The sequence below is a fragment of the Podarcis pityusensis genome (genome assembly GCF_964106645.2).
Source record: "Podarcis pityusensis genome assembly, chromosome: 9".
Lineage (NCBI taxonomy): Eukaryota > Metazoa > Chordata > Lepidosauria > Squamata > Lacertidae > Podarcis > Podarcis pityusensis.
In genome coordinates, this window is record NC_138034.1 from 9740475 (window position 1) to 9759739 (window position 19265).

The 19265-nt window shown below is 46.4% G+C and overlaps 1 protein-coding gene across 8 annotated transcripts in view; it reads right to left on the reverse strand.

Annotated features, from left to right (window-relative positions):
• Window positions 1-1496: 1496 nt before the first annotated feature.
• The window catches only part of PPARGC1A (PPARG coactivator 1 alpha), a 635527-nt gene continuing 617758 nt past the window's right edge, over window positions 1497-19265 (reverse strand). For all 8 annotated transcript variants that reach the window (XM_081019911.1, XM_081019914.1, XM_081019910.1 and 5 more), the window contains 3 exons: window positions 15715-15836; window positions 15000-15151; window positions 1497-3764 (listed from right to left, as the gene is read on the reverse strand). In XM_081019911.1, the coding sequence (XP_080876037.1) occupies window positions 3661-3764; window positions 15000-15151; window positions 15715-15836 (378 nt within the window). In that variant the 3' untranslated portion in view covers window positions 1497-3660. The remainder of the gene's footprint in view (window positions 3765-14999; window positions 15152-15714; window positions 15837-19265) is intronic.

Consider the following 19265-nt stretch of genomic DNA (forward strand, 5'->3'; position numbering starts at 1 on the left):
CCTGTGGCCCCTCCCCCCAAAGCAAGGCTGCCCTCTGCCCTGCCTCCCTTGGGGACAATTGAGGGATGAACCTGACCCAAATGGTTCCGTTCACATGTCTATCGTAGGTGTCAGGTCACATGAAGGGGAAGTGGCTCCCCCATGCTGTGTGCACAGGAGAAAGTAGACACAGTTGATTACAATTCAGAAACCACTTCCGCTTTCAAGTAACAACCAGTTGTTACCATATCTCAGTACTGAAAAACATGGGATATGTTTCAATGTGCCTTTCCCCACCTGAATATGCATGTGAGCAGGAACTGGGTTGGTAGAGCATGGGGCTCTTAATTATCAGGGTCAAGGGTTCAAGCCCCACATTGGGCAAAATATTCTTGCATTGGGGGGTTGGACTAGATGACCCTCGGGGTCCCTTCCAACTCTAGGACCTCCTCATACCCAAGTGCTAAGCATCTTGTCAAAAGGCCCCTAGTTAATACTGCAGTGTATTCCACCTACTGCTATATATGCTTACTGGGTGGCTCAAGCAGGCAAATGGCTGCCCACCATCTCCACTGCCATCACACCATGGAGTGGGCATGTTCAAGGGCTCTGTGGTTGCAGCAGGCAGGTGCACAAGATCTAGATAAAATTCAACTGAGCGCTGCTTTCCCTTTTGCCTGCCTCCTATAACAGCGGTTCTCAACCTGTAGGTCCCCAGATGTTGTTGGACTACAACTCCCATCATGCCTAGCTAGAAAGGCCAGAGCTCAGGGGTGATGGGAGTTGTAGTCCAACAACATGTGGGGGACCCACAGGTTGAGAACCGCTGCTCTATAATCAACTGCAGGGTGGCACAATGAACCACTTGAGTCAATGGGAGGTCTGTGCACGACTCTCAAATCCCCACTGAATCCATTCTCTTCACTCATTTTCTTAGGGCTGGACGGGCACACAAGGCCTTCCATCCACCACGGTAGCCCCTTTGGTTGCCTATGGATCTCTAGACGGAAAACAGGGATCTACTGAACCATATTGGGATTCTCTGGGTGCACTGGTGTGTCTGCCCATGTGGTGTCTAAAGAGTTTGGTTTGGGCAGGTCTGTATACATTCTTAGAGCCATAATCTCTCTGGGGAGATTTTCGTTTATTCTGTAAACAAGCAGTGAATGCTCTAAAGAGCAAACTTAAAAGGAGTAACAACCTTGCGATGGGTGTTTGACTTGAAATCCAATAGGGTAATTGACAGGAATGACTTGAATGGACAAGACATCAGTCATATGACGGCTGCACAAGTTAGTCTATTTTAGCTGCTTGCATTGTGCCAGCCCATAAACTTGCAAATGGATTCTACGATCCTGATACGATCTGAAGGCTCCCACAATGTCATGGGCACCTCTAAGGCCATATTAGTGCATAGTTAAAGAAAAAGAAGGAAGAATCACTGCTTCTGAAGGAAGAAAAAGCTAGATTTCCCCCCCACCAAATGAAAATAATACATTTAGCAACCTGACAACCGGTGTGCATCCTACATAAAAATGTCCACTGGCCTTTTTATTATTTTAGTCACCTCATAATTTATAATAAATAGGTTAATCACAACCGATAAATATGCATCTTTAAGTAAACAAAGGAATGAAGAATTAGTGTTTATACAGAGGATGCGTACATTTCAAAATCATAGATAATCATTGAACTCTGCCAATGAACAGATTACTGGCTTCAAGAACAGTGTTCAGACACACAGGATTATTGTAAAAACCATAACTGTGCTCTGTACCACAGCAAATTTTCTTTATCAAATTAAAGTCACAACGATTAAAACAAAGTATCATTTTTAAAAAGATTTGTGACTTCTAGTTCCAAAACTATCATCGATACATAAAATAAAAACACTTCTTAATGATTTCCCATTTGAGAAGCTTCACATAAAATTATGGCATCTCCTAGAAAAAACTTTAAAATGAGAAAAATATCCCGCCCCGCCCCCATTAATAAATTTTGTTTATATAAAACAGCTAAAGAAAGAGGCACCCCCAAAAAATGTGGGAAAAAATATTGCAAAGGAGGTTAATGCCTTGTTGCCCAAGGTTAAGTTCTTGACAAAGGTATGATCCAGCCAAAGTTAAGTACTTTTGCAGTGCAATTAAGTATGGATAGGACTGCAGTCTCAACCAAACTCAACTGAGAGATTTAAGTGTGTGCCCAACTCCTCCAATGAAATGAATAGGACTTAGAGATGCAGAGAGGCAAACTCCTGGTAGTTGCTTCTCTGCTAAGCGTTGCAACCTCCTTCTTGACTTTATGTCCTAAATAAGACATCCATCGGGAGGGCCCAGGGCTTTAATATCAAATGTAATACAAATATATGGAAATATATATCCAGATCCCTACACTGGCATACTGCGAAATACCGTGGGTAGACATTTTGTGGCATGGCAATGGACAGACACAATTACGCCAGTCTAGGTAATCGATAACTTTTGTTTTTAACTTTGGCTGAATTCTGGTCAATGTTATTAGATAAGCTACTCAAAGAGGGGATGGATGATGTGCGTATAGCATCAATATTTTTGCACTCAACACGCACCCACACACACTTTTCTTTTTCTTTTACAATCAAATATATATAAGCGTTAAGTTCAGCTTTCTAAATATGTTAGTGTACAATATTGTTCTGCCCCATATAATTACATTTGAATATTCTTGATTAAGAAAAATTTCAGCAGTTTTTTTCCTCTTCTTAAAAGAACGCTGCATTTACAGTGCATAGCTGTAACAAAAAAAAAGCATCATCTTGTCATACGGTATGTACACAAAATAAAAATACTCCATTTAACATCTGTAAATACTTAACTACATTCATGAATGTAGTATATAATCTAACTGTACATCCACAACCCCCTCCAACCCTCCCCATAAGATTTGCCCTCAATGTTTTTGTAGCGTAACACCATGTCGGCTCATCGAAGGGAGAAAAACACCCAAGAAGCTGGCTGTTAATGAGGGTCTCGAAATTTCTCTATGTGAGATAAATGTTTTGGACGCTGACATGGATGTCACAATTAAAAAGACAGAACTTTAAAACGCTATGGAAGTTTTGAATCCTTCCACCATTTTCTGCCCTTCCCTTGCCTTCGTGAGAGAAGCACAATGAAAGATGGCGGACCGTGTGGATCTGTAGATTTCTTCAGGATTGTCGTCATTTTAAAACAACATGGCGTGAGAAGAAGCTTCTTGAATGAAACAAACAAACAAACAAAATCCCAAAACCTGCAGTGTGTCTCAGGTTGTCAGCAGCGGAAGTTTGAATTCGCTTCATTTTGAAAATGTTCTATGTACACAATTTTGGAGTTCGCATATATATTTTTTAAAACGTATCTCTATGGAACTGCTGCCATGTCAAATGGTTCTCACTTGGCACTCTAGAAAGATCAAAACCCTCACCCTCTTCACCCTGGAAAAGCAAAGTTGAGACTCAGGGGTACACAATTGCTCACACCAGACCCATTTTGCCTCTTCATTCCTTAAGCAGCTGTCCATGTAAACTATGTTTTTGTATATGGAGAGTGTGTGGAGTTAGGGAGAAATTTGTAAGCGTGACTTCTTCATTGTTCGTTATTGAAGGACTTGACGTCCATGAGGTATTCGCCATCCCTCCATTTTCCTTGGCCATGATGCACGTTACCTCCGCAAGCTGCGCTGTGCCTCTTTGAGTAAGCTGTCAAAATCCATGGAGTCATACTTGCTCTTAGTAGAAGCAGGATCAAAATCGTCTGAGTTTGAATCTAGAAGAAGAGATAGGGAGGTAGAGTCTTGACTATTGTGACTATGATTATTTTTTTATATAGAGTCTCCTTGACGTGACAGTACGGGCTGGTTTGCATGCAACTTTGGGAATGCAAATTGTACTAGGATTCCTCAAGGCTAGAGTCCAATCTGCAACGGATAACAATAACTAATTTGGCTACCTATTTGAATAGTCGCCTAGCAACTATTACACATTCTTCATGCTATTTATCTGTTTGTTTTTCTTTTTTTTTTAAAAAAGATTTTATTAAATATTTTTCATAATACAATAAGACAAAATAAACTAATCTAAATAAAAACAGAAACAAAACAGCAAAGCGGAAAAAATAGACGAAAATAAAAAAAGAGGGAAAATAAAAAGGACTTCTGATTGTCTGTCAGTTACATAAAATAAATTATTCAAAGTATTCACTCTAGAATGACATCCCACTAATCTACTTTTTTGCTAGGAAATATTTTCCCAGTCTTCCAAACCAAGTAATTCAGATTAAATCATTTTCCTTTTTTACACAAAAAATCCAAAAGGGATTCTCTAGTTATGGTTATTGATAAATTTCAACAACAGCCTTACTCTAATCAAACATATCAACGTTATTGCCAACTACTTCCACAGCCATTCCTCCATAGTAAGCACTAATATTTCCACCTCTGTCTATACTAAAGTCTCTCTGTGATGATATATTAAATGATATTCCATAATTATTTTTCTTATTACGCATTCATTAATTCACATCCAGTTCCATATCTTCCGTTCCCATTTCCTGTTGTATTTCTCATAGTTTTCCATCTTGGTTTTTTAAAAATTACCCCCTTCCATTTGCATTCTTCATGCTACTACAGGTCCAGCCAACATTATTTTTAGTAACGTGGCTTCCTTCCAACCTTATCTATACAGCTGTGTGGAAGGTGGCTCCTTCCACATCACTTGGTATTAAAGCCATTTTGCAGGGGACCATGCCACTGTGCTCCCTTCCCATGCCAATGTGGTACCAGTTCCCAGAAGGAGTGACACCGCTATGTATGCAGTTCTCCCATATTACCTCAATCTTCTAGTCCATGGGTAGGCAAACCAAGGCCCAGGGGCCAGATCTGGCCCAATCGCCTTCTCAATCCGGCCCACGGATGGTCCGGGAATCTGCGTGTTTTTACATGAGTAGAATGTATCGTTTTATTTAAAATGCATCTCTGGGTTATTTGTGGGGTATAGGAATTCGTTCAACTTCCCCCAAAATACAGTCTGTCCCCCCCACAAGGTCTGAGGGACAGTGGACCAGCCCCCCTGCTGAAAAGGTTTGCTGACCCCTGTAATAATGACACAGAGCCCAATGGAAGGAGACTCCGCTACCACTACAAGAAGCATTAGAAGGGGCTATTTTTATTTACACACTTACACACACTTAAAGGTAAAGGTAAAGGTAAAGGGACCCCTGACCAGTAGGTCCAGTCGTGGCCGACTCTGGGGTTACAGCGCTTATCTCGCTTTATTGGCTGAGGGAGCCGGCGTACAGCTTCCGGGTCATGTGGCCAGCATGACAAAGCCGCTTCTGGCAAACCAGAGCAGCGCACGGAAACGCCGTTTACCTTCCCGCTGGAGTGGTACCTATTTATCTACTTGCACTTTGGCGTGCTTTCAAACTGCTAGGTTGGCAGGAGCAGGGACCGAGCAACGGGAGCTCACCCTGTCACAGGGATTCGAACCGCCGACCTTCTGATCAGCAAGCCCTAGGCTCTGTGGTTTAACCCACAGCACCACCCGCGTCTCTCTCTCTCTCTCTCTCTCTCTCTCTCTCACACACACACACACACACACACACACACACACTTCAGCAGCAGGGCTACTGGTACAGGACTCTTACCCCAGTGAGATGGGATCTGAATATGTAAGTGTCAGGGAACTGCCATCGGAAGGAAGGGAAGTGAAAGGGCTCACACAGGTTGGGAGAGACTCAGCAGCTGAAGAGGGAACCAGTAGGGGGAGAGGAGCTGGGCTGAGGGAAAGGGAGCTGGAGGGATGGCTCAGAGACACTTCCAGCGAAAACAGTGGGGAGGTTTCAGGACCTCCTGTAGGGACACCCACTCCTCGCCGGAAACTGTCACGCAGAGAGTCCAGAAGACGTGTTTCCGTTAAGGAGCTTTTATGTTGGAAGCGATTCCGAAAGCAACCACTGTCGGAATCTGCCAGCGACTGACGGAGCCATGTTTAAGGGGCTCCGTTACAGACAGAGGTTTGCAAACTTGACCAAACTCTGAGGGACTAGGATTTTACACACAAGCAGCTCATCGTCCCATCACAGCATTCCGACAGTCTTCGTGAGCAGCTTGTGCAGGAGAAGGCATCATGAGCAACCCAGCCGGAACCGGAGAAGCAGGAGCTGGAGCGGGTCCAAGCCTGGAAGAAAGGTACCGGGTGTTGGAGGTCCAGCTAGCGCTGCAGACGGCGAGGCTTGAGGAGAGGAGGGCTCAGGATGCAGACAAAAAGGGGAAAGACACCCAGCTCGTCAGAAAGGTACCAGGATTGGTGCAGAAGTTTGGGGGGGAGCCCAAAGACTATCATGGCTTTCGGACAGAGATGCAATATGCCCTCAATCTGCAGTTTGATGAATTCCCTGACGAGGAATCAAGAGTGGCTTTCGTGATTGGGCATCTTGAAAAGGGGGCGAGAGACTGGGTTAGACCCCTGATGGCAGCGAATAGTGACGTCCTAAAGGACACGATGAAGTTCTTTCGTGCCATGGATCTGATGTTTTCCAGCGATATTGAACAGGGAGTGGTCCGCAGACAGTTAATGGCTTGCAAACAGGGGAGCCGATCTGTCCGTGAGTACTGGACTGAATTCACCATGTTGATCCATAAATTGGGGTGGGATCTATCGGCGGAACCCATTCAAATGCTTTTTGAAGAAGGGCTTTCTTCGGCTGTGAAAGACGAACTTTCCCGGGCGCCCAGGGCGGAGTCTATGGACCAGCTGACCAAATCAGCGCTGACCATAGGAGCGCGCCAGGAGGCGAGAGCATTGGAGAGGCGGGAAGGGAAGGGGGAACGTTGGAAGGAGTTCCGCATTCCAGACATTCCAGAGCCAACTTTCCCGCCGGCAGAGCCGATGGAAATCGGAACAGCGCGCGCGCGCGCAGTTTCAAAGCCCAGTGAGGGGGGAAAGAAGGAGGGAAAAGGCGCCCGGAAATGCTATCTCTGCCAACAGCCAGGTCACTTTGCCAGAGTCTGCCCCCAGAGGAAGGAATGGCAAGGGATGGTAGGAGCTGTGGAGGGAAGAGAGGAAGAAATACCGAAGCAAGTAAAAGCCAACGCCTGGCTGCCACCGTCGGGGCACAGCAGTCAGGCCAAAGAGCAGTGAAAGTGCCCACGCCAGAACCTCCTAAACCCGCCCTAGTGATAGAAGTGGCGCTAGAGCTGCCAAACGGACACCCTCTAAAGATAAAGGCGCTGTTGGACTCAGGCAGCTCCTGCAATTTCATGAGCAAAGAGTTTGCAGCTGAACACCAGATACAGACGATCCCTTTAAGCAACCCCCTGCAGGTGACCACGATCGATGGCAGGGAGCTGTTGGGAGGAGAAGTCAGCTTGCAGACCGTCCCAATGATAATGAAGGTGGTAAGGCACACCGAACTGATAGCGTTTAATGTGGCCACCTTGGGAGGAGCTCCCATTATATTGGGGATGAGCTGGCTAGCGTTACATGATCCGCTGGTGGGCTGGCATCAGAGAGTGGTTTCTTTTGGTTCAGCACATTGCTTAGAACACTGCAAAGAGGGAAAGGGTTTGGCAGGGGCCCAAGCCACCCTAGCAGGGACTGAAGTAACGGAGAACGTGAAGGTACCACGACAATACGCAGATCTCCGCGACGTCTTCAGCGAAAGGGAAGCTGACCAATTACCCCCGCATAGACCCTTTGACTGTCAAATCAATTTACTCCCTGGGGCACAGCTCCCTGTAGGCAAGCTGTACGCCATGTCAGACAGAGAGATGCAGGAGCTAAGAGAGTTCATTGACAAGAACCTGAAGAGAGGGTTCATCAGAGAGTCCAGGGCGGTGGGGGGCAGCCCAGTGTTTTTTGTGGATAAAAAAAACACGAACAAGCCGAGGCTTGTGTGTGACTTCAGGGCCTTAAATGCAGTGTCAGAACCAGTGGCTTTCCCTATGCCCAGGATTGACGACATTTTGACAAGGGTCAGGAAGGGAAAGATTTTTACTAAACTGGACCTAAGGGGGGCGTACAACCTGATACGAATAAGGAAGGGGGATGAATGGAAAACCACCATGTTCACCCCTTTGGGGGCATTTGAATATTTAGTTATGCCCTTCGGCCTACAAGGAGGCTCCGCGTGCTTTCAATCGTTTATGAACCACGTCCTGGGGCCTTTGCTTTACAAGAATTGTGTGGCCTTCTTAGACGACGTGTTGGTGTATTCTGAGAATGAGGAGCAGCATGTGAGAGACGTCAGAGAAGTGTTGAGCAGGCTGCAAGCCAACCAGCTGTGGGTGAAACTGGAGAAGTGTCAGTTTCATACCAAGGAGGTGGAATTCCTGGGGTATCGCCTGTCAGACAAGGGATTGGCCATGGATCCCGGCAAGGTCCAGGCGGTGCTGGAATGGAAAACACCCAAAACAAGGAAGGATGTGCAGAGGTTCCTAGGATTTGGGAACTTCTATCGTAAGTTCATCCGAAACTTTGCCCACCTGACGGCGCCCATTACGGACTGTCTCAGCAGTAAGAAGAAGTTCGTTTGGACTGAGGAGGCGGAGCGAGCATTTGAGGAACTAAAAAGGGCCTTCGCCTCGGAACAACAACTCCTGCATGTGGATTTACAAAAAACGATGAGAGTGGAAACTGACGCATCAGACAGAGCGATTGGGGCGGTGCTTCTGCAGCCAGGGAAGGAGGAGTCAGAGTGGAGACCGTGTGCCTTTTTTTCGCGAAAGCTGAACAAATCCGAGAGGAACTACACGGTGTATGACCGAGAACTACTAGCCATTCATGAGGCGTTCCGGAAATGGAGGCACCTGCTAATTGGCGCACAACATAAGGTGCAAGTGTGCACTGACCACAAGAACCTAGAGTATTGGAGGACGGCACGAGTGCTCAACCAACGGCAAGTGAGATGGGCCCAGGAGTTCTCCAAATTTAACTTTGAGATTTGTTACGTGCCAGGCCCAGAGAACATTAGGGCGGACGCTCTCTCACGCAAACCTGAATATTTGGAGGAGGAGGGAGCACCCGAAGAGAGACATGTCATTCCAGAGGACCGCTGGGTGTGTGGGGCGGCATTGGTGGGACAAAGAGAACTGGTAGAGGAAACAGAGAATGATGAATACGCCCAGAATAAGCTCAGAGGTCTTAGGGGTGAGGGAGAGGAACCAGGGGGTTTCGAGGAAAGAAATGGAGCTTTGTATTACAAAGGGGCACTGTATATCCCTGAAGGAGACTTAAGGGGGAGGGTACTCAAGCAGTTGCACGACAGCCCCACGGCGGGGCATTTTGGACAACACAAAACCATGTGGTTGGTCACCAGGGAATTTTGGTGGCCTAAGGTGAGGGAAGATGTACGGGAGTATGTAAGAGGGTGTGAGCAATGCCAGCGGGCCAAAGGGGAGAGGCGGGCACCGGCGGGGCTATTAGAACCCTTACCAACCCCAGAACGACCTTGGGAGGCAGTGTCGATAGATTTTATGACTGATCTGCCGAAGTCCAAGGGGAAAACAGCCATCATGGTGGTGGTAGACCTACTAACAAAGATGTGCCACTTTGTAGCCTGCTCGCATGCAGTCACGGCGGAAGAGACAGCGAAGTTATTTGTAGAACACATTTTTAGGTTGCACGGGGTGCCATTGAGGGTGGTCTCAGACCGAGGAAAACAATTTACTTCCAGGTTCTGGAGGAAGCTCATGAGCTTACTGCAGGTGGAGGTCAACTTTTCGACTGCCCGGCACCCTGAAACCAACGGGCAGGCGGAAAGAGCAAACGGGGTCCTCCAGCAATACCTGAGGTGTTATGTCAATGACAGAGAGAATGACTGGGTAGAAAAGTTGGCGCTGGCGGAATTTGCCTACAACAATGCCGAGAATGTGTCCACAGGGATGAGCCCCTTCTTGGCTAATTATGGGTGTCATCCCAGGGCTTTCCCAGGGGGAGAAGGGGAGAGATGGGGTGTCCCGGCAGCCGAGCATTTTGTAGAAGAAATGGAAGCAATCCATCGTCAGCTCCAACTCAACTTAGAAAGGGCGAAGGAAGAATACAAGAGGCAGGCAGACAAGAACCGAAGGGAAGGTGAAACCATAAGGGTGGGAGATAGGGTGTGGCTGTCAACCCAAGGGTTGCCGTTCAAAGGAGGTTGTAAGAAATTAAGACCCAGGAGATTGGGTCCCTTTGAGGTCATTCAACAGGTCAACCCAGTGGCTTTCAGGCTCCGGTTACCCAACCACATGAAACTGCACCCAGTATTTCACAGGTCGTTACTGTCACCGTATGAGGGGGGACGAGAAGGGATGGCCACTCGGGGACCGGTCATAGAAGAAAGGGAATGCAGCAGCCATGTGGCAGAAATCCTCGACGCCAGATGGAAGGGGGATCAGGTGGAGTATTTGGTAGCGTGGGAAGGAGAACCGGAGTCAGAAAACACTTGGGTAATGGCAGAAGATATCAATGACGAGGTATTGATAGAAACGTTCCATCAAAGGTTCCCAAGGAAACCTCAGCCTGTGGAGAGGTTCCGGAGGGAATACTTTGGGACCACCGATGAGGAGGAGGAGTTGGAAGGATTCTCGGAATCGGAAGGGGAAGGGGAGATGGACTCTGAGGAGGAGGAGTACTTCGAGACCAGGAACCGCAACAGGTGGAGAGAAGTGTTCGGGACATCGGAAGATGAAGGAAGTTCATTCCGGGGTTTTGCCTCCTCACCGCCCGTAGAGGAGGGGGCGAGAGGGGATGAAGGGGGCCCTGGAGGGGAGGTGGATGTCAGGGAACTGCCATCGGAAGGAAGGGAAGTGAAAGGGCTCACACAGGTTGGGAGAGACTCAGCAGCTGAAGAGGGAACCAGTAGGGGGAGAGGAGCTGGGCTGAGGGAAAGGGAGCTGGAGGGATGGCTCAGAGACACTTCCAGCGAAAACAGTGGGGAGGTTTCAGGACCTCCTGTAGGGACACCCACTCCTCGCCGGAAACTGTCACGCAGAGAGTCCAGAAGACGTGTTTCCGTTAAGGAGCTTTTATGTTGGAAGCGATTCCGAAAGCAACCACTGTCGGAATCTGCCAGCGACTGACGGAGCCATGTTTAAGGGGCTCCGTTACAGACAGAGGTTTGCAAACTTGACCAAACTCTGAGGGACTAGGATTTTACACACAAGCAGCTCATCGTCCCATCACAGTAAGCAAATGCTTACTACAAGCCCCTCAACAAAAACCCCTCTTAGCTTTAGTGCTGCATTTAATTCACAACATATTATGCTGTTTCCCACTTCTTAATGGGTCACAGTTATTCCTTGCAGAATGTTACAAGCCATTTTGAACACAAATTGTGGGCTCATCAGACGTACTGTTCTGGTAGTTCCATTAACTACAACCACCCTTTAGAAAACAGATTAGTTTAAAATAGATAATAAATTAGCTATTTGTGTTCAGGGTTTCGCTATTCTACATTTGACTCATTTCCCCTCCCCCCTTAAAGGAAAGGGACAGCAATCTTTAAAACAAAAACTCGGAAAGGCATTCTGAAGTTCTGATGAGGAAAAGGTGTGAGGATACACTGACAACATGGAAAGCTCTTCCAGAACTAACCCCCAGTGATGGATAATGTTCAAGGAGGTCTCTTTAAGGCAGCTTATTTTATACCCTAGATGTTTTGAGATACTAAAAATGCCCCTGACTTCATCAATGTGGAAGATAAGTCAAGACTTCAATCCGTCTTTACTGGTTTTATCAGCCAGTGTTTGAACAAATGATTTGCCACCTTTTATATTTTCATCACTGGGCCTCTATCTCTCCAGCAGTCAGCTGCCTTTCTGTGGGTTTACACTATCTATTTAGCCAGTGAAGTGAATTATAGCATATTCACTTTGAACAATGCATATCGCCTTTATCATTTAGACTCGGAGAAGACATCAATTGGCTAGGGGAAATATTGTTTTGTATTCACTTCCCGCATTACACAAAGCAGAGGGAGAATGTACAAGATTTCAGACAGACAGAGGAATAGCAGTACGCTGAAATCTTAACGATCCCGGTCATTAATTTAATGTTTAAAAACCTCCACACAATTAGACTATTAAGGACGGCTACAAGTGTCATCACACTTAATCCTATTTTCGGTGAAAGAGAATCATTTCCTATCCTCCTGCTTAACCTTTAATATTCAAATATATAGTTAAGAGAATTCATTATAAGAAAAAGGGTCTTTGGATAAACACATCTGAGAAGCCATTTATCAGGAGATTGCTAGCTGCCTTATGTACAGGTGCTGCTGTGGTGATGTATGAAATGGCTAAGGTCCAGGATGCTAGGCAGGTAAAGGGTGAGGGACCCCTGGACGGTTAAGTCCAGTAAAAGGCAACTATGGGGTTGCGGCACTCATCTCGCTTTCAGGCCGAGGGAGCCAGTGTTTGTCCACAGACAGCTTTCCGGGTCATGTGGCCAGCATGACTAAACCGCTTCAGGTGCAATGGGACACTGTGACAGAAACCAGAGCGCACAGAAACACTGTTTACCTTCCTGCCACAGCAGTACCTATTTATCTACTTGCACTGATGTGCTTTTGAACTGCTAGGTTGGCAGGAGCAGGGACAGAGCAATGGGAGCTCACTCCATTGCAGGGATTTGAACCGCCGACCTTCCAATTGGCAAGCCCAAGAGGCTCAGTGGTTAATAATATAATAATAATAATATTTATTACGGCCATAGGCCCATACAGAAAAAAACAAGACATAAATAACAGCTTGTGCACGTGGGTAAAAACAGCCGCTAAAACACCACTGTAACAATAAAATACTATGAGATGGAATGACATACTGCGCCTTAATTAGCTTGTAGTGCTCCTTGGCAACGCTTTTGGGTAAGGACAGCGACCAGAAACCTAGCCACTTTCAGGGTCGTATGGGTATCCTTATCCTGCAAGATTTGGGCAAGGTGGAATTTTGGTGGGGTACCCTCTAGTTTCTGCATGATTGATCCCAACAAATTTGCCCGTGGCCCGTTGAACAAGGGGCAAGTGAACATAATGTGCTGAAGCGACTCCGGCGTCTCCTTATCACATTCGCACATGGCGGAGGCTTGGCCCTTTGAGAATCTATGTCTCAGAACATTGGAGGGAAAAACGTTAAACCTCGCTTTGGTGAAGGCCAGCCTATGGGCAACAGTCGAAAGGGAGGAGAGGTATGATGGAACGCAGTAAGTTAAAGTAATACCAATGTTCTGGGGCGAACAAACACCTCCCCCCAGCGTATAATTTCGCTGTAAATCGATGTCATCCAGTCTTTGGCGGATCAGTCTTTGAGCAGTGATTTGATCTAGTTTTAGGGAATCTAAGGGAGAGATTCCGTAACTCAGGAGTTTGGCATGAATTCTACTAGTCCAAAGGCTGGAGAATTCATCTCGCCATAAGCATTGGACAAGGTAATGGTCTGGTAATCTATGCCACAATGATAACCAATAACTGAAGACTTGCTTCCACAGGCAGGTTTCTAGGGATGCGATCTTCAATTCTAGTCGCATGGCTGCGTTACTTACGCACAGGGGAAGCATTAGGATCCGACGTAGGAATTGGTTTTGCAGAGTCTCAAGAGGAGCAAGATCTGTCATCACGGCCCAGAGCGGGGCAGCATAGGCAAGCGCGGTAACCACTTTTGCCTTGAACACCTTTAGGGCCGAGGGAACATGCAAAGCTCCATCCGAAAAGAAAAATCGGAGGAGCGCATATGACAGAGTTTTGGCCTTATTAAGTAGGTGTTGAATTTGTGCTTTCCACCCCAAATTGTATTGAAAAATAACTCCTAGGTATTGAAATTTTAGGACTTGCTCTATTTTTGCTCCGCCAAGCTTCCATTCGTATAATCTCCGACTTCTGGTGAAAATCAGAATCTTAGATTTAACATGGTTGATGGTTAATTGGTTGAGTTGACAATACGTTGGCTCAGTGGTTTAAACCACAGCGCCACCCATGTCCCCAGATCCAGGATGCTATAGGGACTCCCTTCTTCCAAATGATGCTGCCTGCTTCCTGAGATCAGAAGGAGAGGCCCTTCTCTATATATCATCCATGGTGGAAGAATACCTGTTTCCTACCTTGCCCCATCTAGGGTGGGAAGAAGAAGAGGAGGAGAAGGAGGAGAAGTTTGGATTTGATATCTCACTTTATCACTTCCCGAAGGAGTCTCAAAGCGGCTCACAATCTCCTTTCCCTTCCTCCCCCACAACAAACACTCTGTGAGGTGAGTGGGGCTGAGAGACTTCAGAGAAGTGTGACTAGCCCAAGGTCACCCAGCAGCTGCATGTGGAGGAGCAGGGAAGCGAACCCAGTTCACCAGATTACGAGTCCACCGCTCCTAAGCACTACACCACACCGGCAGGCCTTCTCAGTGACTGCACCCAGATTACGAAACACCTTGCCCTGTAAAAATGCGGTTGGCACACCCCCTTGCTATTTTCCACCAGTTGTTGAAAAATGACCTCGTCTCGTTGGCTGTAATTTCAAATGCTGAAAGCCGCCGTGAGTGGTTTTTTCGTACAGGAAGCACTGGGCTATGAATGTTTTAATTTTTAAAAAATGGCTTTATTACAATTTGAAGGTGGTGAAAATATGAGAAGAGAGCATGAGGATTAGCACATGTCTTTTGTCCCTAGTGCAACGCTGCTGTCTGAAGCCCACTAACTGTCCAAGTGCAGTTCTGCAGCGGCACAGAGATCACAGGCACAACTGAAATCTATGGTGGCAGGGAAGCAACTTCACAACACTTTACCACAAGCAGAGCAGGGCTCCCTTTTGCTGTCCTCACATGTGGAGAATGGCAAAATGGCAATCTTCCACATTGGCAAAAACAGACCTGAATTTGGTTTAGAAAGCACTTTAGAAACAACTGCAGCTACTTTTCAAGCAAGGTTCTTTAAATTTAATTTTTATTGTTTGTTCCAGCTTGAAAAATAATAGGAAGACCCTCGAGAAAACTGAAATTGTGGACCCTACATTCAGGCCCCCCAAAAATAAATGCCATACCTAGGTCTGCATAGTTAGACTTGCAAATTTGCTTTTGTCCACAAAAATACAGTTCGAAGTCAGGTTCGTTGGCTCTGCGCAGCGTGTACCCATTTTCTAGAGCGGCAAAGGCATCACAAGTGTAGCGGTAAGTGATGAAACCATAGCTATCTCTGTAATTGAAAAGAAAACATGCTGTTGAGAATTGCAATTAAAAAGTATTAATGCACGTCAACGTCACCATTTCCTAAGAAGCAAGAACTCTACGGGGGCTCACCTAGCGTAAATGCCAACACCACTGCGCCCATTCATCAGCACAATTGTCCTGTCAGCCAGCTAAATACTTTTTTCTGGGACATGAAATCTCAACTATAGCAAGATGAACAAATAAGGGGGAAAGCGGGGGGAAGGTTTTTTAAAACTTTAGCTTGACCTCTGACACAGCACTTTCTTGTTGCCATGAACTTACACTTTTTAAGTGTACGGGTACTTTGGGTTACAGACACCTCAGGTTACAAACACTTCAGGTTACAGACTCCGCTAACCTGGAAGTAGTACCTCGGGTTAAGAACTTTACCTCAGGATAAGAACAGAAATTGTGCGGCGGTGGTGGGGCGGTGGCAGCGGGAGGCCCCATTAGCTAAAGTGGTACCTCAGGTTAAGAATGGACCTCTGGAACAAATTAAGTTCTTAATCAGAGTACACACTTCCTAACAAGGAGTAAGGCTAATCTCACCCATCATCCTGTAGATTTACAGTGCACTCCTCAATTTCACCAAAAACTTCAAACCGGTCTCTCAGTTCTGTTCGGGTCGTGTCAGGCCCAATTTTGCCCACATAAATTACACGTCGTTCTTCCTGTTGGAGAGGAATGAAATAGCTTATTTGAAAATACATATATAAAATGCATATATAAAACTGAGGTGATGTATAATTCTAATATTCTAGTTTAAGACCACCTAATTTGAAAGAGCAGATCCGCCTTTTATCTATTTTGGGGTGGTTTGGCTGACTTGTTATTTGGCAATAGCATTAAATTTTGTGTTGTCTTTATTCTTTTTTTGTAGGGATCAGGTCTTTGATTTTGCATTTTTTAAACTGACTTTAATCTGTGCTGCAAGACACTGAAAAGCTGTGTATAAATTCTTTTTATATAAAAATTAAATTTAAAATATAAATTTTAAAGTGCTAAATCCCTTTGTCTAGAAAAAAAAATTGGGCTGCAGAAATTGTAGCAGATTTGTACACTCCTAAAAAATGGAATGAGCTGTAGGTTGAGCAAGTTTGGTCTGACTAACTCTCCATGAGCATGTTTTGTTGGCATCCTTCTGTCTCATGAGACGATGGAAGAGTGTGCCTTCAGAGGTGAAGTCAAACTGCTGGAGAGTTTTACAGCGCCTGCTGCAGCTGTAGAGACTGATAGAGGACAGCCATGTTTTACTACAGGTGGAGCAGATGAAGGTGTCTGGTTCTGCTGCTGCAGATGCACAATAGTGTTTGTTCTCTCTGAATTCCTTCTAATGGTTATTCCTCCTTTGGTCACTGCTGTGGATACACAAGCTGGTTGTCTCCAGACACTGTGTTTTTCTGCAAGGGATACCCACACAATGTAGTTGGATACTGCCAGACAGTGGCGTCGCAATGGTGGGGCGGGGCGGCGGTGCACCCCGGGTGCCATGTCTGCGGGGGTGACAAGAAGGCACCCTGCAGGGGCTCGTGGCAGCGTGAGTAGCCGTATGTGGAGAATCCTTCGTTCGCGGCTTGAGCCGCAAGCAGAGGATCCCAGCGCCACTGGCAAACTGCTATGTACAGTGCATGTGCAATGTCGCTACATACGGCACATGCGTCGTACATAGCAACGCCGCACATGCGCCCTACATAGTGATGCCCCGCCCCAGGTGTCACAACGCCTTCGTTCATCCCTGTTGCCAGCCTCATGTCACACTTGCGGACAATTTTGTAATGCAGAGTTGGTCTGTCAATGGGCCTGGTTCCCGAAGCCAGCTCCCCATAGAGAATGTCTTTGGGGATCTTGCCATCTTCCATTCTGTGGACATGACAAAGCCACCATAGATGTCACTGAGACTGCAAACATGATGGGATTGTGAGCTTGGGAGTACACATCTTTGTTTGAGACTCCGCCGTGCCATGTGATGCCCAAAATCTTCCTGACACAGTGTGAAGTAAAACAAACCCTGATACTGTGGGGTAGAGGGTATCAAAAAACCTATGTGCATGTGTTCACAACTCTATGCTTCTGGTCCCTTAGCTAATTTAGAACTCTAATCACCCCTAGGTACCAGCACCAGTGGCGAAGGTTGATGGAGCTGTAGTCCAACAACATCTGGAGACCCAAGTTCGAGAAAGCCTGGCGCTGTGGCGGATGCGGGTGGCACTGTGGGTTAAACCACAGAGCCTAGGACTTGCCGATCAGAAGGTTGGCAGTTCAAATCCCAGCGATGGGGTGAGCCCCTGTTGCTCAGTCCCAGCTCCTGTCCACCTAGCAGTTCGAAAGCACATAAAAGTGCAAGTAGATAAATAGTTACCGCTCCAGCGGGAAGGTAAACGGCGTTTCCATGCACTGCTCTGGTTCGCCAGAAGCGGCTGACCACATGTACGCCGGCTCCCTTGGCCAATAAAGCGAGATGAGCGCCGCAACCCCAGAGTTGGCCACAACTGGACCTAACGGTCACGGGTCCCTTTACCTTTACCTAAGGTTCTAGATAGCACAAGGAGTCTCCCCTTCGCAGTTCACGGAGCGCAACAGGGCTGGGATGAGTGCACTCAGTCCATGTGTTGAATTCATGGAGAGAGGCAACAATGGCAACATCATATTGAGGGGTAAGTCTCAGTAGAATTACCAACATATGGTATAATGTGTCAGGAACATGCAAGCATGGTCTCTGTTTCCATTTCATACTCCTTGACTTTATTTTAGGTTGTGTTTGCTCCTAATGGCCTTGCCTTGGAATAGGAGGATTCAGCTCATAAATCTGGGAACAGTAAAGATTTGCACATGTTCTGCAATATTCCTCCCTCCCCCCATCACACACAAATGTCTTAACAAAACAAAACTTAACTGCGCTGAACCACTTGATAAGAAACAATTTGGTTGACACTAGCTATTGAACCAAAATGACTGACCAGATGGAGCATAACGTAACAGCAGACTTTCTAATACACTTCATTTCAGATAATATATCTGGATTGGAAGCGGGGGGGGGGGGAGACCCATAATGTTTCATGCACCAACATTGAAAACGTAATAGAGGTATGTGATGGGAATAAATACTGCATATGCTCCACGAGATTTGTCACGAGTGTGATTATTTTTGGCTTCTATTTCCCCTTCTTCTCTTTATTTAGGCTGCGAGAGATAACCCTGCTAAAACTGAACCATTAAAAAAATAAAAAAAGCTTGGTGAAGTACAATTAAGGGAATAAGTAAAAACGACCAAGGCACAGAAATTCAAATTTGAAACTGAAATGTACCATATGTCCTCCAGTATGCGATTCCACTAACTATTCCCTTAAACGGCATGCCATTGTGCCCACAGATTGGGAGGCATAGTTTGCGTTTCAACTCTTACATGACTTTTTCATAATTCTAAGAGGATTACAGTGGCTTTTTTTGCTGTTTCTCTGATATGGGGCCATAAATTTGCAAGGGTGAATAGAAGCAATACACAGCTAAGCAGCAAACAGTGTGGCCCCACTGCTTGTTCCTAGTAAACTAGTAATATACGCCAACTGACGATGGAGGTTCCATTTAACTCCTAGCTAATAGCCTAAACCACAGAGCCTAGGAGTTGCTGATCAGAAGGTTGGCTCTTCGAATCCCTGCAATGGGGTGAGCTCCCATTGTTCGGTCCCTGCTCCTGCCAACCTAGCAGTTCGAAAGCACGTCAAAGTGCAAGTAGATAAATAGGTACCGCTCCGGCAGGAAGGTAAACGGCGTGTGCTGCTCTGGTTTCGCCAGAAGCGGCTTAGTCATGCTGGCCACATGACCCGGAAGCTGTACGCCAGCTCCCTCGGCTGGTAAAGCGAGATGAGCACCGCAACCCCAGAGTCGTCTGTGATTGGACCTAACAGTCAGGGGTCCCTTTACCTTTACCTAATAGCCTTTGAATATGCCTGAATCCCTTTTAAGGCCACCTGTCAGTGGCCATCATAACATATAGTGGCTGTGAACATTCCTGCCTCCTATACCCAAGAAATCAAGATAATGTACATAGAGTTTCCAGGATGTTTCCTGTCCAGGCACTGTTCAGATGCAAAGTACAGTGG